This window comes from Dendrobates tinctorius, unplaced genomic scaffold (assembly GCF_039654945.1).
Source record: "Dendrobates tinctorius isolate UK_male_01 unplaced genomic scaffold, ASM3965494v1 ptg000011l, whole genome shotgun sequence".
NCBI classification, from domain to species: Eukaryota; Metazoa; Chordata; class Amphibia; order Anura; family Dendrobatidae; genus Dendrobates; species Dendrobates tinctorius.
In genome coordinates this window covers 27,448,871-27,474,230 of record NW_027361679.1, presented here as the reverse complement: position 1 = coordinate 27,474,230, position 25,360 = coordinate 27,448,871, and the positions used below count along the sequence as shown (strand labels likewise).

At 40.9% G+C, this 25,360-nt stretch overlaps 1 protein-coding gene across 1 annotated transcript in view; it reads right to left on the bottom strand.

Annotated features, from left to right (window-relative positions):
* The window catches only part of ADAMTS3 (ADAM metallopeptidase with thrombospondin type 1 motif 3), a 278,244-nt gene that overhangs the window by 234,551 nt on the left and 18,333 nt on the right, over positions 1-25,360 (bottom strand). The window contains exon 3 of the mRNA XM_073590493.1: positions 20,371-20,777. Within this exon, the coding sequence (XP_073446594.1) occupies positions 20,371-20,777 (407 nt within the window). The remainder of the gene's footprint in view (positions 1-20,370; positions 20,778-25,360) is intronic.

The window sequence follows — 25,360 nt, the reverse complement described above, 5'->3', positions numbered from 1 at the left end:
ATCCGGCAGTACAAGAACCAGAATCTGCTCCGGCAGTATCTGAACCCAAAACTGCTCTGGCGGTGCCTGAACCCGAAACCGTTCTGGCAGTACGTGAACCTGAAATCGCACCTGCAGTGCCATAGCCTAAAACCGATGGTTTGTGAATTGGTACCTGTGCTTACTACCCTTTCCTTTCTGCATTAACACTACTATCTGTTCCACCAGTATCCTGTCTCACCTTGGACTCTGAGACTTTGTCTACTGTCTTGACCCTTGGGGTACTGTAATCCGTCCTGGAGTAGCACCTGGCATCCACCTGTGGCCCAAGTCTAACCACATCATCAAGGGCTCTTGTGAAAAACCAGGTGGTCGCCTAGTAATTACGCCCCTCCAGGCTCTCCCCGATCCATGGCACAGTGGGTCCAGAATCCAGGTGTATTACACAACTAAATACAGACATTTTCCTGCTACCACAAAGGATGTAAGATGCACCTTTAGTCCACATGGGTTGTTACCCATATTTTCTACTCCTGAGCACCATCTCCACAATAACTGAACAGATTTATAATTCAGGACCACTGTGGGAGCTCAGGTAGAAAACTGCAGCTGTCACCCTGCTTTCCATCAGACTAGTATAACAATAAGTGAAAAAAAAGGGTATGCTGTACAGTATACTAGCTTTTTGTCTAAAACGGAAGTCATACCTCCCAAAAGTGGAATCCTGCTTATCATTGTCACTGACATTAAATTTTGTGATTCATAATTTCCTGTTTATACTATAAACTATTCTTATTATATGTTAGTGTTGTTACATATTGTAAAGTACTTGGCAAATCAGTTCACAGTATGTTCCCACTCTCTTGACGCTACGAATGAATGAATTTTCCTGGCGTGGTACGCTCATTAATCATAAACTCTGGACAGTGTCCATAGCGTGGCGGAGGGAGATGAGTAGACATACTGACAATGTAAATTGTTATTGTGACAACAGAACATCCCCTGCCGATTTCCTCGTTGATGATTTAATTATTTTGCAATTTGAGCCATTAGGAAAACAATAACTGACTTGGAAACTGATTAGATATATTACTGTTTTCTGGTTATAAACCAGATAAACCAGACAACTATGTTTCTATAATTAAGGCTGCGTTCACACATCCAGTAAGCATCCATTTCAAATGGATCTCGTAGCAGTTTTCTTAGCAGGACGAAAAAGTTGTGCAGATGTTACTTTTTTTTCCGGCTACAAATGCAAGTGCATCCAATTTTTAAAATTGAAGTCTATGGAAAATAGTTAAATAGCCATCCATTTTTTGCTTACTGGATCAGTTTCATATGGATGATTACTTGACAGCTCACATGTCCAATAGTCGTCTGTCTGACTGATCGGATCGGTCTCAAATGGAATATAAATGGATGGCTATTTAACGCATCCGTTTTCCATAGATTTAGAAGAAAAAAAAAACGGATCCAGTTCCAATCATTTTTCTTAGGCTATGTTTACATGTCCAGTACTCATCAGTTAAAACGGATCCAGCAGCAATTCATTGGCAGACACAACTTTTCATCCGTTTTTAAAAAACTCAATTCAGATGGATCTGTTTTTTTAACATTGAAGTCTATGGACAATGAATCCATTAATTAGCTATCTGTTTTGTTCTATTTTAAACTGATCCAGTACGCAAAAAACAAATGAAAGAAAACAGGTGGCTATTTACCGGATCCACTTTCCATGTAATTCAACGTCAAAAAAACGGATTCAGCTGAAATCAGTTGTTTATAAACGGACAAAAAAATTGTGTCTGCACAACGTTCTTGCCAACGGATTTCTGCTGGATAAGTGGACATGGGAACATAGTTAGCCAGACAAAAAAGTTGCGTCTGCACAACTTTTTTTGTCCTGCTAAAGCCTGTTTCACACTTCAGTGTTTTGTCTTCAGTTGAAATCCGCCAAAGAATCAAAAAACGGATCTGTTGTCACCGGACCGTTTTTTGGATGGATCCACTGAAGTTGCAAAGGGCAGGAAATTTAAAGGCACCGTGTTCTGGCAAAGGAGAGAGAGAGAGTCTGTCTGCTCCGCCCGGGAGATGCTACAACTCAATCGGATCAGTCAAAAAACGGATGCCACGGACGACCATCAGTCAAAATCCGCTGCTAATGCAAGACTATGGGGAAAAAACGGATCTGCCAAAAAAGGGGCGGATCCGTTTTTATCTAAAACTGGCGGATTTTGACTGACGTAAAAAAACTTAAGTGTGAAACAGGCCTAAGACAACGGATTACTGCTAGATCAGTTTCAAGCGGAGGATTACTGGACATGTGAGCTTAGCCTTAGACAAATCTAGCCAAAGTAAAGCACAATGGTCTCGATATTAGAAATCTGAGGACAAGTTAAACATACGTGTTCAGAGAATTGCACAGCATGCACAGTGAGACCAAGTAGAGACTAAAAAGGTTATTACAATGCTCAAACTTGTAAAGAACGTGAATCTACTAATAATAAAATTAGTTTTCGAACTATGTAATTTTTGCAATTCCTTAAAAGCCTAGTCTCAATATATTTAATGGGTAAAATTTAAGTGCTGGTAAAAAGCAAGCAAATTTGCAATTCACTTCAATTCAATTCATTCATAAAAAAAACATGAATGTTTTAAAGAACAGAAGAATTCTTAATTTTCTTGTGCACGTCTCACTGCCTCCATTAGTAGCCACCGTTATAATGGAGGAGAGTAGTGTACAGAAGCTCTTTCCAAAGGGAAAAGTTGCCTCCTCCGCTTGCAGCATCGGGCAGTGCATTGTACAAAGATGCCGTCGGTCTGTGCTGCCAAACAATCAGAGGCGCATTGCTTACCGGCAAGCAGGTAGAGGTTTACCTGAGGTTAACCTGTACTTTAAAGAGGACCTGTCAGCTCACCTGATGTCTGTTGTAATACTCTACAATTATGCATTGTTCTTTTCCTCTGCTATCCCTCCTAGAAATGCTATCAGTTGGGGACGTGTCCATACAACAGTCCAATCAAATCTTACAGTGCCAGAAAATGTAGGATCATGCCCCTTTGACCATGGAAATAGTATTGCCAAGTCATCAATTTCTTCAAATGTATCTTGTAGAAATACTTGAGATACAGCACAACACAGAGGCCCAATTCATTAAAACTAGCATTCTACACACCAGTCCTAATGAAGGGGAATGGGAGGGTAAAAGGTGCCCGATTCCTTAAGAGACGCATTGTGCTATCATAGGAGACTAGTTGGCCAAAGCACAGAAAGATAGGAAAATGTATCACAAGTTATGACACTATGTGTAGTGTATGTAGGAGACTGACGTTGGAGCTGACATAAGAGCAAAAGACTGTTGTGCAAAATCGATTAAAAAGCACTATAAGCTACATGGGAACAATAATTTCAAAAAATAAGTACTAATTCGAGTGACAATATGAGAATTTGCAATATGTTTTATAACCGAGACATGGTTCTTTCTACAGGTATGCATCACTTTTCCCCTTGCTACTACCTCTTGAAAAACAACTCAAAATTTGCTCAAAACAAAACTACCAGCATAGTGAGGGTTCGGGTTCAATGGCATATCAAGTCTCAGGAAAGGGGAGTGAGCTGGAGTGTTGAGAAGGAGAGTGAGAAGCAAATAGAGAAGATACTAGCTAAATTATTCCAAAGCTGGATTCACAGCTACACTGATGAGTACTGCTTTATATGGTCCTCCATGCTCTCAGTTGCTTCTGTCTGTTGTGTGTTACCAAAGGCAAAAACAGCAGAATTCCTTCATTATATAGGAAAAATATCAGCTAGTATGCTCCTACCAAGTATTTCCTTTTGTAAAAAAAATAAATGCACATGTAAAATAAACTGCAAAGAACATATCTGTTTCCACACTTCCCATAGATTTCATTAGAAAAAGACGGATTTTTTCTGCTCCTTTCCTTTGCCTCATATTGCAATGGAGGGGTCATGAGACCCCCTGTTCTTCCAATAGGTGGGAGTTGCAAATAGCAAGGATGTCTACCATCTTGGTAGGATTAAATGTAAACATACAAGACTAACTGCTTACTCTGCAATAAAAGACATATAATAGCATTCATTTAGAAAAAAAAGCACATTAAATTAATAGAGCCATAAGTACATTTTAATGAAGTGCTCAGCGAGCTCGTTTTTTTGGCAAGTCCGGCGTAATTTATATTTTAAAAAAACGAGCTTATTTTGAGAGATTAGCTTCTCATTGAAATTAAAATGACATTGTTTGCTCTTTTATATTCCATACAACCTAAGAGGATGCCAGACTTTATTACTTTGGCAACTCCATACATCACTCTGGAAATTGCTTATGTGCTAATTAGTGAAAGGTTCCCATAGCAATGTCCATTGTCATAGAAAAAATGTGTCGACTTTGCTGGTAAAACAGCAGAATGTTAAATGCATTCTAGAAGACGTGTGAGATAGGTTCTTTTACATTATAAATAAAATCTAGAACTTTAGAATAAGTATAAACAAGACCACAGAAAGTTGTTTCCCTTTCATCCAACTTTCCTGATTTTCTCAGATTTTAGAATCTAAAATTTCCACTAACTTTGTCTCCCTGAACATACTTTGGGGACTGCAAACTTAGTGGCAATTTTCATTCTAGCTTTGTGGAACTGAAGAAGGTCTCAATTGGGTTCTCTTATTTCATGAAATGGGCTCTAAAGTTTAGAAAGACGATTTTCATATGCACTATTCGGGTATTTATTCTTAATAAAGAACCCTTTTCAGGATCTTTGGCTCCAGGCCACAGTGAAGACCAGATAAAGAGAATATCCTTCCCTCTCTGAAGACCCAACTTGTGCTTCATAAGGGTGGTTTCACATTAGCGCTTTTTAAGCGCACGCACGGCCGGGGTAGCTCCGCCCCCGAGCTGGCTCTCTGCCCGGCGTGCCCGCCCCTTGCTTGTAGCGCCGCCTCCTAGCGCACAGCGGCGCCTGCGATCGGCGCACCCTATCTTTAGCATAGGGTGCGCAGATCGTGCGCAGGCCGTGCGCTAGTTGCGCTTTGACCTGCACTGCGCACTTTTGACGGTGCGCCGTGCGCGCCAAAATCCGAAAAGTTTGATTTTGGCGCGCACGGCGCACCGTCAAAAGTGCGCAGCGCAGGTCAAAGCGCAACTAGCGCACGGCCTGCGCACGATCTGCGCACCCTATGCTAAAGATAGGGTGCGCCGATCGCAGGCGCCGCTGTGCGCTAGGAGGCGGCGCTACAAGCAAGGGGCGGGCACGCCGGGCAGAGAGCCGGCTCGGGGGCGGAGCTACCCCCGGCCGTGCGTGCGCTTAAAAAGCGCTAATGTGAAACCACCCTTATACAGACAAACCATTGATATATAGAGAACCAGGTAAAAGTGGCCAGCTTTTGTTTATTTCCGTTTAAATCCACTATATGGGTCCAGAGATATGGCCTTTTTATTTGGTGTCAATTTTTATGTTTTTTACCCAAGGGGCGTGGCTCACATGATTTAATGGGGGGGTTGTACTTAGGCTGCTCTTCAAAAACCCAGTGAACTACACCCAGAATACTCGGGAGCAGCAGGAAAAAATAAGAGCAAAAACTGATTACTTTTGACCTGGTGAAAGGTCCCATTTAGAGTAAGTGTAATTGTAGTTCTAGTGCTGACTCATGCAAGGAAGAGACTTCCTGTTTCTACATAGAGCTTAGAAGAATTCAGCAAGTCTATCTTAAATCGTAAATCTCGTGATGGCATAGACCTAATGGAAAAGAGAAGCATGAACTGAGTAGGACAAAATAGCCAATTGTAAACACATAGTGGCCATATAATATGATGACTGCAATATATTAAAAGGATATAAATTTTGATGGGCGTTTTACTTTAACTTTAATGTTCTGAAATTAGGAAGTAAATTGTGCTTGGTTCTAAACAAGATAGCTCTGTACGTCTCTGTATTTTCTCTTGTGATGTTGATAGTGACCAAACAACTCTAGGAACAAGAACAATTTATCAGACAAGATGACACAAGCACCCATCTATATTGCAGATGGATAGAATTACGGTATTTCCTGGAAATCAAACTGATAATATTCATGGAATTCGGGGAATAATGCAGTCGCAGACATTGTAAGATTCTACATTAAGGTAAAAGAAACTCGAGTCTGTGGTTAAAATCTTTCTACTTGCATTGACGTGCATTTTCAACAGTTACCCAAAGACTCACAAAGTCCTAACATGTTACAATGCAGCTGATCTTTATCACTATTTTGTCCAGCTACTTGGCTCACGTCACTAGCCAATAGACCATGGGATCAAAGAATAATCATCAGACCACTAGGTCTACTCAACTGTAGGATGTTTGGAATTGTTAGGCCTTAGGACAATTAGAAATATTCGGCAGCTTGACCAATCACAGACAGCACTCAATGCAAAAAAAAAAAAATCAAACTCCTCAAAAGGCAGGATAGAAAAACTCTTGCACTAATGTATCTAGAACTACAGTATTTCAGAGGAGCAACAATAGCCATGCATGTAAAAGCAGTTTAGGCAAAATTTTCAAAGCCTTTCGTTGGTGCTAACATTAGCAAATGCATTTAAAATAGAAGTAACAAGTGAAAGAAAAAAAGAAAATGGCATCACCCTGGTAGTGAAGTTCACATGTGTGATTTAATGAAGAAAAAAAGTGTGGCTCACAGTGGTGTGAGTGTGCACACAGACAACACTCACAGAGCGATGGCCGTTTTGGGATACGAATACACTTCATCTGGCACAAACATAGCACAAAACGGGCGCTAAACATTTTTTTTAATAAACTATACATGTGAATTTCACTTTAACCCCTTAGCGACAGAGCCAGTTTGCAGCTTAATGACCAGGCCAATTTTTACAATTCTGACCACTGTCCCTTTATGAGGTTATAACTCTGGAACGCTTTAATGGATCCTGCTGATTCTGAGATTGTTTTTTCGTGACATATTGTACTTCATGATAGTGGTAAAATTTCTTCGATAAGTCTTGTGTTTATTTATGAAAAAAACAGAAATATGGCAAAAAAATTTAAAATTTTGCAATTTTAAAACTTTAAATTTTTATGCCCTTAAATCAGAGAGATGTGTCACATAAATTTCTTAATAAATAACATTTCCCACATGTCTACTTTACATCAGCACAATTTTGGATGCAAAATTTTTTTTTGTTAGGAAGTTATAAGGGTTAAAAGTTGACCAGCGATTTCTCATTTTTACAACAAAATTTACAAAGCCATTTTTTTTAGGGACCACATCATATTTAAAGTCATTTTGAGGGGTGTACATGACAGAAAATACCCAAAAGTGGCACCATTCTAAAAACTAGACCCCTGAAGGTGCTCAAAACCACATTCAAGAAGTTTATTAACCCTTTAAGTGCTTCACAGGAACGAAAGCAATGTGGATGGAAAAAATTAACATTTAACTTTTTTTTGGAAAAAAATTACTTCAGAACCAATTTTTTTTATTTTCACAAGTGTTAAAAGAGAAAATCAACTACAAAATTTGTTGTACAATTTCTCCTGAATACGCCGATACCCCATATGTGGGGGTAAACCCCTTTTTCAGCACACGGCAGAGCTCGCAAGGGATGGAGCACCGTTTGACTTTTTCAACGCAGAATTGGCTGGAATTAAGATCGGATGCCATGTTGCGTTCGGAGAGCCCTTAATGTGCCTAAACAGTGGAAAACTCCAACAAGTGACCCCATTTTGGAAACTAGACCCATTAAGGAACTTATCTAGATGTGTGGTGAGCACTTTCAACCTTCAAGTGCTTCACAGAAGTTTATAACGTAGAGCCGTGAAAATAAGAAATCCATTTTTTTTTCCACAAAAATGATCTTTTCACCCCCAAATTTTTATTTTTACAAGGGTAACAGGAGAAATCATACCCCCACAGTTATTATGCGATTTGTCCTGAGTACGCTGATACCCCATATGTGGGGAGGAACCACTGTTTGGGTGCATGGGAGAGCTTGGAAGGGAAGGAGAGCCATTTTGGAATGCAGACTTTGATGGAATGGTCTGCGGGCATCATGTTGCGTTTGCAGAGCCCCTGATGGGCCTAAACAGTGGAAACCCCCAACAAGTGACTCCATTTTGGAAACTAGACCCATGAAGGAACTTATCTAGATGTGTGGTGAGCACTTTGAACCTTCAAGTGCTTCACAGAAGTTTATAAACGCAGAGCCGTGAAAATAAGAAATCCATTTTTTTTCCACAAAAATGATCTTTTCGCGCCCAAATTTTTATTTTTACAAGGGTAACAGGAGAAATCATACCCCCACAGTTATTATGCAATTTGTCCTGAGTACACTGATACCCCATATGTGGGGGGGAACCACTGTTTGGGTGCATGGGAGAGATCGGAAGGGAAGGAGTGCCATTTTGGAATGCAGACTTTGATGGAATGGTCTGCGGGCATCATGTTGCGTTTGCAGAGCCCCTGATGGGCCTAAACAGTGGAAACCCCCCACAAGTGACCCCATTTTGGAAATTAGACCCCCTAAGGAACTTATCTAGATGTGTGGTGAGCACTTTGAACCCCCAAGCGCGTCACAGAAGTTTATAAACGCAGAGCCGTGAAAATAAAAAGTCTTTTTTATTTCCACAAAAGTGATTTTTTAGACCCCAATTTTTAGACCCCCAAAGTGGGTAAATAGTGGAAACCCCTCAATTCTTGCTCCAACCCTAACCCCAACACACCCCTAACCCTAATCCCAACCCTAATCCCTAATCCTAACCCTAATCCTAGTTCGCCCTAACCCTAGCCTAACCCTAACCCTAGCCTAACCCTAACCCTAGCCTAACCCTAACCCTAGCCTAACCCTAACCCTAGCCTAACCCTAGCCTAACCCTAACCCTAGCCTAACCCTAACCCTAGCCCTAGCCTAACCCTAACCCTAACCCTACCCCTAGCCTAACCCTAACCCTAACCCTAGCCTAACCCTAACCCTAGCCTAACCCTAACCCTAACCCTTATGGAAAACTGAAAAAAAAAATATTTTTTTTATTTCATTATGTGTGCCAGAATAAGGGGGTGATAAAAGGGGGGGTTATGTACTATTTTTATTATTTTGATCACTATGATCGTTTATCATAGTGATCAAAATAATGAATGGAATCTGCCAGCCGGAGCCAGCAGATTCCCGGCGGGCGCACTGCGCATGCGCCCGCCATTTTCAAGATGGCGGCGCCCATCAGATGACGCCGGCGGGCGCGGGACCACCGGGAGGGGACGGAGGACAAGGGAGAGGTACCGGGAGGGGAGCGGGGGGATCGGGGACCCTATTTCTCTATCCTCTGATGTGCGATCACATCAGAGGAAAGAGAAATGAAATGTAAAATCGCGGCTTTTTTTTTTTTTTTGCGGTCGCCGTTATAGGGTTAATAACGGCGATCGCAAAAGCGGGGGTCGGTAAAAACCGACCGATTCATGTTCTCTGGGGTCTCGGCTACCCCTGGCAGCCGAGACCCCGGAGAAAATCCGACACTGGGGGGCGCTATTCACTTAAATCACAGCGCCGTGAATTAACGGCGCTGTGGTTTAAGTACCCTTAATTACCGCCGTTAAAAGGCGTATCGGCGGTCGTTAAGGGGTTAAGGGTGAGTGCCACTTAATATTTTTTTTCTACCGGTACTATTAAAACAAAACAAATGTTGAATGCCGAAATGTCCTCCTGCTTACTGACTATCCAGGTAGCACTCCAGTGAATGGACACTGAGCACTTAGGACCAAACAACTCACCAACAGCACGTGAAATATTGACGGCAAAAGTAAAAGGAACACACAACAGACACTGAGAATAAAATGCGGTAGACAGACACGACAATTCAAGTCAATGACAATTTACACAATTTACTTGTCATTAAAGTGACCCTCCAAGACCAACATTAAACTTGACTACATCTCTGTGATGTTCAGTCTCCATACCTAGTTCCTTCCATTTTGCTATCTACCTGGCTCAGATTGGCGACCAACTTCCTCTTGTCAACATCGGCATGGGGTGTCATGTGGAAATTCTGAACTATACCTCCCTGCCTTGCCCTTTGCCAAAGGATAGGCTAGTGTAATTGGCGTTGGAACTGTGTCCATCCCAACATTAGAGCTGGTCCATCTCACAGCAGAGGAAAAAGAGGGGAGGTATACTTCTGAATTTACAAAGCATACCCAAGCCACAGCAAAAACTATTTTCGGTAAGAGGAAAACAAGGCAACGATATGACTGAAGGAAGCACCTTTTTTAACTGACTGAGAATCAACATTCATCTCAGTCAGCCTGACAGTTTAAGGGCAACTGTCTTGTTCTTCACGTTCTTCATGCAGTTCATCCTTCTGAATGTCTTCTAAAATCTAAGAAGGGCAGCACAACCAATGATAAATGGCAGTTGTCATAATTCAAATCAAGCATACCTTTTTTGCTTAATAAAGTTATATATAGCAAAATGTTTAATATTTAAATGTGTAGTATTTTATTTATTTTATTATATTTCTCAGAGAACCCCTTTAAAAGGCACACAAGGCCAATTATTATCTACTAGTTATCTATTGTTTTGGGTTCACATATTGATTACTCAAAATGATAATAAGCAAATTTCCCCATTGTCTCATATGCTGGGAAATTCGATAGATAAATGAATGGAGTCGGCCAATTTGCTCACTTCTAATAATGGCTGAACGAGCCATTTTGCGAAAGTTCAAAGTGAACATCCAAAATGATTTTGTAAGCATAGTTGTCAAGAAGACCACTTATCCAAGTAACGTTTTACTGGGATATCCACTTTAGAAAGCTAAGAACAGACACGAATTCTAAACAGGATCGATGTAAGTGCAGTATAAAACACAAGCAATTGGCATATACTTTTAAAGTCCCCTCATCTCTTGCCAAACAGATAATTCAACAATATTACTGTGAGGCGCCTTTCATCTTTTTTCGGACAATTGAGGATATGGGTTTGAATTGAAGAGGACAAGATAAGTATGTCAGTCATCGAGCAGTCGCTGCATGTTTGAACCTGTTCCATATTCTCTTGAGGAATTAGGCCAGCAGTGACAGGTTCCATGTTATCAAGAGGCCACTTCTTATTCCACGGTCTCATTTTTCCTTCCTCCTCAAGTAAATCAAGATATTTCTCAACTGCATTGCTCAATGCTATGGTTCAGCTTTTCATATATAACCGGAATGACATAAAATCAGTACAAATTTCTAATAAATGAGAACAATAGGAAAACATCCGGATGAGATGACAAACAAAGACTTTAGTAATATGAACATAACAGATCATCTTCTAATAAAAGGACACCATTCTTGAGCTATAAAATGTCATCTTTCCTTGAAAATCACATCGCATTTGGAGTACCACAGTAATTCTAAAATAAAACTCGTAAAAATGACTAACACCGAGAGTCCCAGAACTACCAAACAATTGAAGTTCCAGTGGAGGAAGGTTCTATCTGACCACTTTCTAACTAACCAACTGTGGTAACTATTAGAGTTATGTTACTGAAAATGATCAATTTAATCCGAAGGATATCTACCCAATTGCTCATGAATTTTATCTTTCATTCATCACCTGATGAAGGTGGATTCACCGCCGAAAAGCTTTGTGAGGACATAATGATCAAGTAAAGAAGTTTCTTTTCCATCTAAAACAAGTGTCTGTCTTGGTCTGAGCACCCTAATCAGCCGTACTTCTCTTTCCTTATATAGTCCATTTTGGCTTTTTCGGTCACTGAAACTGTCCATACATGCTCAATTACACCAGGCAAAAGCCATCCCATCTTTCTGTTAACATTCTTTCAGAAGGAAGGTTTATGGGCTACACTCTATTGGACAAGACTTTTAAACAAAGCAGACTTATTCCAGATGATGACTATCTGTGATCCATCAGCACTGGCCATCCCATTAATCATTCGCCTGCTGAATCTTGTTAGTTATTTCACATCATCAGCTTCATCCAATATCTACTAATATTTAAGGCTACCGTAAGGTTCTCATACACATTAGACTAATGCTGGACGAACCCACCAATATTGACAGGTTTGGAGGATGATCTAAAATGTACACGGGTGCTGGCTCACTGATGGTCGGGGAAGATAGCAATCGCGCAAGTCCAGTTTCAGACTGCCAATCACATTATTTTCCTGGAGGTAAGCCACAAGCCACGGTGTCAACAGATGGCTTTTTCATGGAGAACAACAGAAGACCCCAGACAAACGAGCATTCCTACGTATGGGATAGTCTCCAAAGATGGCTATCATCCAAACGATCAGCTAAAGCATCGTTAGGTCGACAGCCATCTAATGTGAAAGCGAAAACTAAAAGGATCCGTTCACCTGCACTTTCTTTTATGACTATTTACTGTGCTCTTTAAAAGCAATCATTTGGCTGCGTAAACGGCTGGCTATAAGTTTCATTAAAGGGGTTAAAAGACAAGTGCTTTCATAATGTAAACCCAGAGATGATCAACTGATCACTGTGTGTTCTGCTCCCGTCAATCATTTGATATTGATATGAATGAAGGCCATTCCTTTTAGTATACACTGTGTTCCAAATTATTATGCAAAAAATATTTCCTCATATTTTCTCTAAATTACCTATATGAATTGCAGTCATTGTTATTTTCCAGTCATCTAATATTCTAGTATAATTGCAATGTTTTTGAACAAACTGCCTATGAAAACATATGTGTAAGGAGAAACAAGAGCTAGTAGGCAAAAAAGTCTAAAAAGATTCCATTTTTATTAGGTAAATAATCAGGACTTACAATAATTACAGATATAAAAATAGTGAGACCATAGCAGAATAATCCAGGTGCGTCACTAGGAGGAAGTCAATGCCCAAAAATGCATTTAACACCTAATGAGGGGTCAATGACCAAAATATAACATTACAAAAAGGTATAAATGCAAGGAGAGGACTCAGAGCGGTAGATAATTGAGGCGTATGCGGCAATTCACACATGAGGCGTAAGCATGTAGCAATATGCATGTGCAGGTAAAAGCTGTAATAGGCTAGCTGCGCTGAAGACGTCTCATAGGAACCAGTGCCAAAATAAAAGACCGAAAAAAGAGACTCACCAGTAATGTAAAGGGCAATAGACAAGACCCCCAGGACCGGGTAAAGAACCCCAACGCACGTTTCGCGTGCACACCACACCGCTTTCTCAAGGGGAGTATCTGCAGATTGTGTAGAAGGACCTTATAAGCACATGTGACCAAATCAGCTGATGACCGCTGGACCAATGGTAACGCTGGAAGCGGCACATGCGCACTGCGCATCACAGGGCCCAGGGGATGCAGGAAGGCGTCAGATCCCCAAGCGCACGCGCCGATGGAAAGGGGAATTCCCAGAGAGCGCGCGAGGGATATGTGAGACGCCCCCTGCACTCACCGTGCCCGCGAGCACAGCGCGCGCGCGCACACAGCGTGTCTGACAACAGTAATGGTAACCATAGTAGCAATAGCCACAGAAGATTTAACCCAATAAGAGATGTCATATAAACATGACATGTAACTAGAGGTAACCTATTCACAAACAACATCATGTGTGAAGCAATATATATATATAAATAGAGATATCACGGGTTAAACTAATGATGATGACCACAAACATTAACCCTGAGAAAAAACATCATAGGAGAATATGTACTGCATACACAATATGGAGCCTACACGTACAGCATAATGAAAGTGCACAGTGCATGGGATGACATATATAAGCATACAGGCATATTAATTTAAAATGTACCAGAATGCAAAAAAAGGAAAAATAAAACAACATTACAAAAATACACCATTTTTCGCAACATAGATGACAAAGAAGACAATTTTCTCTGGAAATTTGCAGAACATTGGCCACGATGAGTAATGGATCCGGAGGAGACAAGAGTGCCTGAGGTCCAACTAATAAACATGAAAATTAAAAAGAAAAAGTATTAATAATAAAAAACAAAACTACAAAAGATACAAAAACTACCCGGGTATGGGGTCACAAAGGGAGACCAATGATAATAAAATTAACATATAAGAAAGAACACCTAGGGCCCGGACAGACATATTCCGAGAGGGCCCAGAAAAAGAGGTTGGACCTCAGGCACTCTTGTCTCCTCCGGATCCATTACTCATCGTGGCCAATGTTCTGCAAATTTCCTGAGAAAATTGTCTTCCTTGACATCTATGTTGCGAAAAATGGTGTATTTTTGTAATGTTGTTTTATTTTTCCTTTTTTTTGCATTCTGGTACATTTTAAATTAATATGCCTGTATGCTTATATATGTCATCCCATGCACTGTGCACTTTCATTATGCTATACGCGTAGGCTCCATATTGTGTATGCTGTACATATTCTCCTATGATGTTTTTTCTCAGGGTTAATGTTTGTGGTCATCATCATTAGTTTAACCCGTGATGTCTCTATTTATATATATATTGCTTCACACATGATGTTGTTTGTGAATAGGTTACCTCTAGTTACATGTCATGTTTATATGACATCCCTTATTGGGTTAAATCTTCTGTGGCTATTGCTACTATGGTTACCATTACTGTTGTCGGACACGCTGTGTGCGCGCGTGCGCTGTGCTCGCGGGCCCGGTGAGTGCAGGGGGCGTCTCACATATCCCTCGCGCGCTCTCTGGGAATTCCCCTTTCCATCGGCACGTGCGCTTGGGGAACTGACGCCTTCCTGCTTCCCCTGGGCCCTGTGATGCACAGTGCGGGTGCGCGGCTTCCAGCGTTACCATTGGTCCAGCGGTCATCAGCTGATTTGGTCACATGTGCTTATAAGGTCCTTCTACACAATCTGCAGATACTCCCCTTGAGAAAGCGGTGCGGTGTGCATGCGAAACGTGCGTTGGGGTTCTTTACCCGGTCCTGGGGTCTTGTCTATTGCCCTTTACATTACTGGTGAGTCTCTTTTTTCGGTCTTTTATTTTGGCACTGGTTCCTATGAGACGTCTTCAGCGCAGCTAGCCTATTACAGCTTTTACCTACACAAGCATATTGCTACATGCTTACGCCTCATGTGTGAATTGCCGCATACGCCTCAATTATCTACCGCTCTGAGTCCTCTCCTAGCATTTATACCTTTTTGCTATGTTATATATTGGTCATTAACCCCTCATTAGGTGTTAAATGCATTTTTGGGCATTGACTTCCTCCCAGTGACGCACCTGGATTATTCTGCTATGGTCTCACTATTTTTATATCTGTAATTATTGTAAGTCCTGATTATTTACCTAATAAAAATGGAATCTTTTTATACTTTTTTGCCTACTAGCTCTTGTTTCTTCTTACACATGTCTTGTTTGAGCTGGTATTTTGTTTCCCTTGTTGGGGATTTTTGGCATTTTGCCAATTGGCGTTTTTCTCGCCACCAAGGTGTTTTGCATTTGCCTATGAAAACAGTATATTTTTAAAAATAAGAAACACTCAAAATGCATGTTCCAAATTATTATGCACAGCAGAGTTTTCAACCTTTTTATTTTTATTTTGAACAAAAAAATGGTCAATTGTGAAATTATAAGCATTATCAGCTTATTACAAAATAAAATCAAACAGTTTTCAAGTCAAAACTTTATTCTAGGTGATGTTACATTTGCACATAGGACCCCTTGTTCGAAAGAAGCTTCTGAACTCTCTCGTCCATTGAATTTGTCAGTTTTTGGATGGTTTGTGCTTCAATTGTTTTGCATGTGGACAGAATACCCTCCCACAGCTGTTGCTTAGATGTGAACTGCCTCCCGCCATCATAGACACTCCTTTTGATGATGCTCCATAGGTTCTCAATGGGGTTGAGGTCAGGGGAAGATGGTGGCCACACCATAAGTTTGTCCTCTTTTATGCCCATAGCAGCCAGAGATGCAGATGTGTTATTTGCAGCATGAGACGGTGCATTATCATGCATGAAAATGAACTTGCTGCGGAAAGCACGGTTCTTCCTCTTGAACCATGGCAGGAAGTGCTGTTTTAGAAACTCCACATAGATTATGGAGTTCATCTTTACCCCTTCAGGGATCCTAAAGGGGCCGACAATCTCTCTCCCCATGATTCCAGCCCAAAACATTACTCCACCTCATCCTTGTTGGCGCCTTAGCCGTGTTTTCATGGGGTGTCCATCAACCAGCCATCCTCCACTCCATCCATCTGGACCATCGAGCGTTGCAGGGCACTCATCGGTGAACAAAACAGTTTGGAAGTCAGTCTTCATGTATCGTTTGGCCCACTGGAGCCGTTTCTGCTTGTGTGCAGTGGATAGAGGTGGTCGACAGGATGGCTTACGCACAGCTGCAAACCTCTGAAGAACCCTGCATCTTGTTGTTCGGGGGACGTGGGAGGCACCAGCAGCTTCAAAAACTTGTCTGCTGCTATGACAAGGCATTTTTGCAGCTGCTCTTTTTTACCTGACGCAATTGCCTGTTGGAAAGAGTCCTCAATTTTTCCTTATCAGCACGCACACGTGTGTGCTGGGAATCAGCTACATACTTCTTGATTGTGCGATGATCACGATGAAGTGTCTTGGCAATGTTGATTGTAGTCATGCCTTGACGTAAATACTCCACAATTTGTTGCTTCTCAGCAGCCGACACATCCTTTTTCTTTCCCATTTTGGCCAAAAATGTAGGCTGCTTAATAATGTGGAACAGCCTTCTTAAGTAGTCTTGCCTTTATTTGGACACACCTGCCAAACTAATTTGCACAGGTATCTGCAATTGCTTTCAGTGATATAAAGAGCCCTGACACACATCACCATCAATGAGTTTAAATGACAAACAAAAAAATTCTAACCTTATCACTCCTAAACTCTTTTTGCATAATAATTTGGAATACAGTTTATAGTACTCCATGGCCTCCATTAAGATGAATAACAAGCTCTGTAAGACAGGTTTAGCCTGAGATTATTAGCAGGTCAAACATATACGGCCTATGGAAAGAGGTTGCTTTCATGAGACAGCCCCTTTAATGAGGCACCCTACTCTTTTATCTGATGCTACCCATATGTTTCATGACCCTTTAAATAGCAATAACTTCAAGAAATGTTTCACAAAAGTGTTCACGGAATAGGGTTCTAGAAACATTTAAAGGGAATCTGTCACCCTTTTTTTGGACTATGAGCAGCCAGCATCGACATCAGGAGCTTATCTACAGAATTCTGTAATGCTGTAGATAAGCCCCCGTTGTAACCTGAAAGAGAAGAAAAAGGAGTTATATTATACTCACACGGGGGGCGGTCCGGTCTGGGTCTGATGGGTGTTGTGGTCCGGCGCCTCCAATCTTCATACGATGTCATCCTCTTCTTCCCTTCCTGTCGTGGCTCCGCTGCAGGCGCACTGCTCTGCCCTGTTGAGGGCAGAGCAGAATACTGCAGTGCGCAGGCGCCAGACCTCTACCTGCACCTGCGCACTGCAGGACTCTCCTCAACAAGGCAGAGCAGTTCGCCTGCGCTGGAGCCACGACAGGATGGAAAGAAGAGGATGTCACCGTTAGAAGATGGGAGGCGCCGGACCGGATGGCAACACCCATCGGACTGGACTGAATGCCAGGGTGAGTATAATCTAACTTTTTTCTTATCTTTCAGATTACATCAGGGGCTTAACTACAGCATTACAGAATGCTGTAGATAAGCCCCTGATGTTGATGCCGGCAGCTCATAGTCCAAAAAAAGGGTGACAGATTCCCTTTACCTATGAAGGTTTTATTTGGACAAAGAAAGAGTTGTGCCAGGATCCAACAAGGCATAGTTATGCTTTGGTGCAACATATGGGTCCAACAATATCGTTTTAGGGATATAAGTTTAGTTTTTCAGCTTTTAGAGGTGTCAGATGTAATTATTTAAGCCAATGCAAATCCAAAGCAAATGGAGTCAAGCAGCAATTGCTTTCATAAACTACAGAAACTAGCACAGCTTTCTATTAAAGTCTTCTTTAAGCAACCCATTGAAGAAGGTCAGCTTCCAATGTGTTTTTAGATGTGGTCCCAAGGGAAAGGGAGTTTCTACTGTAACCAGATGAACACAAAATAGCTGCTGTTGTTTTTTACTCTGTAACACTGATTGAATTAGTATTTGCAGCACATGTGGGTTACAAGCAGTGTGTATCTGGGATTTCAAAATGTTTACCCTGGTAGACCACGGCGTTACCACAGTAAATACCCGCCCGCTCAGGCTGTTTTTTAGAAATAGTGTTTAGTGTGGCATAGAGATGCAGGCCAAAGTGTCTTCCAGTCTACCTGGCGATGACCTCAATCTGATTTTATCCTAAAACATTTCAGCCACACAGTATCTTTTTGTGATTTAAAGGCCTGCTTGACTCCCGTGGAAAATATACTGATCACACTTTAACATTTTCAAGTATAATATTTTTGTAGTATCAAGGATTAGCCAGGGCTTGTAACTTAAAAAAAGACTAATTCATAAGAATAAAGTGGATTTTGCTAAGAAACATATGGAAATGTGTATGTCGGAATGCCATAGCTTATTACCTTGAACGCACTATGAAATAAATACCACCCTGTACATTTCCTTACGATTTCAATATACAAAAAGTCAAAGGCTTGTACGTAACACATATAAACCGCGCGTCACGTAAAGCTGTAACATACACTTTAACTCTCTGGGCACTCTTCTCATCAGTAGCCAGCACTTCTTCAAGCCTCTTGAATCCTGAGGAGCATTGGGTCGCAACGCGTGCGATTGGTACTGGTGTCAGCTCGGGGTGAATATTAAAAAGTGCTACTGTATGTCCAGCAATGGGTAAAAAGAGAATGGACCCAGAGTAAAGTCCAGTACAGAGTCAAAAAGCATTAAAAGTGTGATATTGAAGCGATTTTACAATATCTGATGAGTTCTCAACTGGATTAATCTCACTAGAACACAACCAAACTTACACAATCTTGCCCAGTTGGTAAAGTGAGAAATCCACTAAATAGCCAAACATTAGAATTACCCACAAAGAGAATTTGTCAGCAGTATTTCACACACCAAACTATTTATATGCACATGTAGTTCTTTCAAAGACAAGTCCAGTAATACTATGCAAATAGTATCCATAACATGCAAATGAGGCTGAAGAACTATTTGTAGATATGAAGCCTCGGTCACTCCAGCTCTATTCCTCGCCTGGTGTTGCCTCCTCCTGCTTGACTGACTGCGTCTTTGTCTAAAGTCCAAGAGCATAGAGGCTCTCAGTCAAGTAAGAGGAGGTGGCTTGGGACGCGGAAGAGAGCTGGAGTGACAGAGGCTTCAGATTTACATTAGCTCTTCAGCCTCATTTGCTTATCCATTCACAGGCTGATTTCACAGTAATGGAGGAATGAACTGGTCATGTAAAGATATTGCTAGGATTGTCTGTGAAAGAGCTATATGCACATATAAAAAAAGTTTGGGGAGTGAAATGTTTCTGACAAGTGATGAGCGAGTATACTCGTTGCTCGGGTTTTCCTGAGCATGCTCAGGTGTCCTCCGAGTATTTTGGCATGCTTGGAGATTTAGTTTTCGTCGCCTCAGCTGCATGATTTGCAGCTGCTAGATAGGAAATTCACACATATATTCAGGCTAACAAACAGGCATTCCTCACATGTATTCAGTGCAAATCATGCAGCTGCGTCAACAGAAACTAAATCTCCAAGCACGCCAAAATACTCGGTCACCCGAGCATGCTCAGGAAAACCCGAGCAACGAGTATACTCGCTCATCACTATTTCTGACACCTTTCCTTTAAATATAAAAATACTCGGCGTAGGTGTTAAAGCAGTATTCATGTTTAAGCATGTTAGAATTGGATGGATAAGTGTTAATTGTTAGAACGGTGTGGGTGCTGTTAGACTGACCATCAGAATAGAGGACATGTATCCAGCGGAGAAAATTCCATTCAAGTTTATGGGACTTTGACTTGGAATTGAGTAACAGGACACATATCAGAAACCTGTTGCTCCATTTCGCTCCACTAGATGCAATCAATCCCCATTTTTAAAATTGGTGGGGAGCCCATGAGTGTGACCCAAATTGGTCAAATCGTCATTACTTATCCAATAGATAGGTTATAACTTGCTTAAATCACATCGAGTTTCCTTTTATGGTTATAGGTTAAAAACAACTGGTGTGACAAATACATGAATATCAGACATCTGAAAGTAATAATAAATAATATATACAGATTTAACTGAGAATACCCCTTTAACTGAGAGGTTTTAGTTGACAAGGTAGGGAATATGTTGCCATCTCTACATTAAGGGCAGAAAAACAGTATTTTGCGGGAGTGAAGTTTCAGCATTCTTCGAGTGCTATTTCTGCTTTAGAACCTAGGATAAAGCAAAGCCTCACAACACTACAAGAGGAAAATAGATCTAGAAATCTTAGAAAATGTATCTTACCAGACCATCACAGTTACTTAATGCAACCGATGCTCCAGGGAGATCTGATATTTCTCCGACATAAGCACAATTTGTCCACAATGGCTCCTTTTTCCATACTTCCTCACTGCTATTTGAGACGTGGTTCTTATTTCCAACATGGCTTCTGTTTTCAGCATTCACAGGGCCTTCATGCCACTCCACCACGGCCCCTGGAGCGACGAGACGAGTGTTCGGCTTCAATTTAAGATGAAATTCTCTTCCAAAGGCTGTAATGTTAAAGTATAGGGGCTGGCGACTACTTGATGTATCTCTTGCCAATCTTTTTTTGTGACCAATGGAAAGAATATTGGAAATATGGTGTCCCTCGGCGTCAGTACTTATCGGTGTTATCAGTTCATATTCTCCGTGTTTTATTCTGCTTAAATCTAAGTAAAAAGAAACATTCGGTAAACAAAAAGTTTCATTTTTCAGAGAATAAGATAGAATATGAACAGTTATGGTAGACGTTTTGGAAAAATGATAAGAAGATAGTGAGATCAAAAGTATTGGTCATATATCCTATATTACCTATTTATATTTTTCAAATTCAAAGTTTTCATTATTTTATAGAGGCGAACGGATACAGAAGGTACAAGCTCATAGACGTAGATACATGATTGACAGAGGATGAGCTACATCCTCAAAAACATTATCAAATATGGGTAACAATAATCCACCATGGGGATTTAGTGATTCTAGGGGCTACGTGGTAGGTGGTGCTGGTACCTAGATCTCCTATTATTACACATTTGGTATAGTGGATTATCCTTGACTTTACACAATGTAATGGTCCAAGACACAATAACCTCAAACTGGCAAAAAAATTATAAAAATAAAATATAGAGATTTTTTTATAGAACTACAGCTAGTGTATATAAAGAGTAGTGTGGATACAAGTTGCCCCAATGGTATTTCTGCCCTTGGCAGGGCAAGAAGCTTAAAGCTCCCATGAATAGTAGACTAATGTTGGCCAAACCAGTAGATATTCATGGGCTTGGCCAACATTCTAATGTGTATGGGGCGCAGGCCGACTGATTGTTGGAGATGTCGATCGGGCACGTTAGATTTTACACTGCCCATGGCTTTGATCTCCACATGATAAGCCACCGGCAGAGATTTCTCATGGAGAACACAAGTGTTGAGCCAAAGTGGAGCTCCTGTGTGTAGAATAGATGATCAAGATGGCTGACGGCCAAATAGTTAGCCAAGGTATCGTTCAGCCAAAAACCATCTAATGTGTATGGCTGGCTTTTGGCTGCCCAGTGTGTCAATTAGGATCATCTGTATCCCGCAGTATACTGTTATAGTAACCAGTTATTGGTAATTATTGCCTCTTTTTCTCTGTGATGCCCCACGTGCCCTCTCTTATTAGTGTAGCACATATTATATGAACGTTGCATGAATAGGAATGAGTTGAAGATAGCCATTTAGCAAGAGTTCCAGAATATTGGGAATCCTCTGAACGAATAAATTACAATCATTATTAAATTATCTGAAGCTAACAATCAAAATTGAGCAGGAGAAAGGTGTTTTTTTAAACTTAGCGAAGTCTACAGCTTGAGATGGGAAGTGCCATCCCCAGGCCTCCTGATAACTGTCTTCTCATTCTGCTATGCATACATTCTTCTTTAGGACCCTAAATGAAACAGAATATTAGGACTTTCTGCAATGCCCTGCCTATTATTGATAGCAGTATTCAATTTACTGTAGGCTATAAAATGAGACACAGCACCAGTATGCCATGCATCCAGTTTGGCCACTAGATGGCAGCATATGAGATAACTGCAATTTTTCATCATTTATTTTTACATGAATAGACAAACAAAGAAACGAATAAACATGGACCTAGTGATCCTGTAAATTAATACTCGCATCAAATGTCAGATCAAGTTCCTTTTATGGCTACAGGTGAAAAACTATTGGTGTGACTTATACAAAAAGGGAGAAAATAAAATCCTATTTAAAGCCCAAGGCTTTGCTACAATCTTTGCTCTGGGATATGGCGCTATTCTTCCTGTCAAATCTGACAAAATTTGCAAATGTGAACAGAACCTAATTCCTCCCACAAAAGTGGCCCTTACCAGTCTAACAAAAAATCTATTATATTATATTTATTTTTTATTGATCTGCATTCCCTTCCCCGATACTAGCACGTGTCCTCCCAACTCACCATCTTGCACACTTCTGGCATGACTTCCTAGGCTCTGTCCAGTCCCAGGCCTGCATCTGTAAGTATGACACTTAGGCCAGGGTCACACTTGGGAGAAACTTGCACGAGTCTCGCACCTCAATACCCGGCACTAGGACCAGACCGTTCAGCTGCATAGAAATACATGCAGCCGCACACTCCGGTCCCAAGTGCCGGTGGCACTGTCGGGTATAGAGGCACGAGACTTGTACGAGTTTCTCCCAAGTGTGACCCTGGCCTTAAAAAGAATCTCTGAGAAACTTTATCCCCATCCTAAGACATTTATATGACTCGGAAACCCGTTAAAAAATGAGACAGTTGATCCTTTCTGACTCGAAAGTTCTGCTCCAGCAGGAGAAATCCCATTAAGAAGTTGTGTCAGGCAGTGTATTGAGATGTGATGGTGCACTTTTCTCTTCTCAGTCTCACGATGTATTTCCTACCTGGCAGAATCCTCCCATGGTTTAATTAACAGATCACTGGCCATATACATGAGAAAATGACCCCAATGCACTTCCAGGTTAAAAGGATACCCAATCCTATTAATGGCTTTGAGGGGTGTAAAAGTTTATCACAGACTCCCTTTAATGGCGCTTCCTCATCAGTTACAACTTCTTTAAATATGCGGTTCCTTGAACTATATGACTTGCTCAAGTTCACCAATATGGAAGCTACAAAGCAGCTCTTCATTCTGGCTCTCAGAGGAAGGCCGAGCGGGGCATCATATGAACAAGGCACCCTTTAGGTATGCTAGGAGGCTAGACTCAACAGTCACTGTGACAGAAAGTAATGAAACTTGATTGATAGGTGCAGACAAGAGGACATCACTTGGGTTGTCTAGAGGAAAACGACTGATCCGGTCACATAGCATGTTGTATCTGTTACATAATTCACTTGTTGTGGTGTCACTGAACTGCCTTTTTTATAATCGTTTTAAACATAAAAAATAAAAATATTAAAAACAACTAGAAGTCAATACTCAGGCTCGTGCCATCATTTAGACATGGCCTAAATATACATCACTTTATGGAATGTGTGGACCAGATGGAGCGTCAGACTGTGACATTTGGATTACTCATCAACTTCGGAGGCTGTCTTTTCAGTATCGGAACTACACTAATAATTCCCATCAACTAAGCGTTCACAAAATGTTTTCTTTTTCTGTCTGTTTCATTACTCTGTAGCTGATGTTAACATCCTTTCTCCCCAGAAAATGTATCACATTAAATTATGTAAATTGTCTCTTCATAAAGAAAGAGGGCTTGAACTCTAGTGCTACCTATTGGAAGTAGCAATCCTACAAGTTAATATCGACCCCTTAATGAGTCTTGCATTATGATTTACATTAAAAGCCTAAATCAAAATCTCAATTTACAGAAACGGTGCTGATTGGGCACCAGCGTCAAGTGTAACAACAACCGAAGGCGAGCCCCGGGAGAGGGAGTGCCGAGACCGCAGAGACAGCGCCGGCACAGTAGGGGAGTATAGGCTTTATTAGTTTTATCAGTGCCAAACATTTTGATCAAGAAGAGGTTGCCCTAGTAGTAGAAGCCTGATGATATGGAGTTGTTTCACAGCGAGAGGCATAATTCTGCACACATATATGTCCTCCTGAGAAAGGCAAAACCTTTTACTTTCTTAAATATTCAGTATCTGGGTTTATTAACCTTTTGGACTGATCGACAGCACTGTAGTTCTATAATAAAATGAATGATCAAAAACACAAATTGCCTAATAATTCTGTACATAGCACGTATGGTGTCACCTTGCACTTGGGTCCCATAGGTCTACAGCAGCTGTATGTTATACCTCAATGGCATATACCGTAAACCTTGTAATGGATCAGAAAAATCCAAACTGCCTGACTCATTTTCAACCAACTAAAAGCAAACTAATGTGTTATTCCTTTAGCTGTTATCCTATACCATTACCCAAAAGACGAGTACACACTAGATGCCCACACTGCCAACAGTTTCCAAGGAAAACTAAATAAGGTTACTGCACATGACCTTTCCGGCATTCTGGCAATTCATGTCACGTTCAGTAATAGCTCAGCATTAGGAGATTCCTATTTTAAAAACTAATATAGTTTTGGACCAGGTCTCATTGGAGAACCTCATTTGACTTATAGGTGACTTAAGGTCAATGAGTAGAAATTATGTCTTATATACTTATAAATAAACGCAAAAGTGAGAAAGAAAAATTATAATGAAGCCCATTCAGATCGGAATAAGTATTTAGTGTTATTCCATAATTACAACTACTGAAAGGCAAAAACAAGTATATAAAGTTTTCATTGACTTTTTCCCATAGAAACAGATACACTTTCTTAACAGTAAAATATGGGCTGGTTAGATGATAAAGCTACCTACAGTACTTGAAGAAAGTATCTATGTAGGATCACACATAAACGGCGCTCTCCACAGAGCACTCGTCAAGGTATCCATCAGATCCCGGTATTTAGGGGATCATTCTGGACTCCCGAGTCTGACTGGCCTACATCTCGACTATGGTCGTCTTTTTAAGATGTGCATGAAAAAAAAGAGGGAAGACTATGCTTTTGTGCATGTCTAAAAAAGACGGACATTGCCAGTTCAAGGCCAAAGTGAATCCGTTAATAGTGAATGTCTTCAGTTGGCTTTCTGTCTACATCATGTTTTCCGAGATTCAGGAGGAAATCCCGACACAGTGTATAAATGTGTGAACATTACAGATTAACAGGTAGGACGGCAGTGAGGAAATAATCATTATCAAGCAATGTAATAACTGTCATGATAAGAA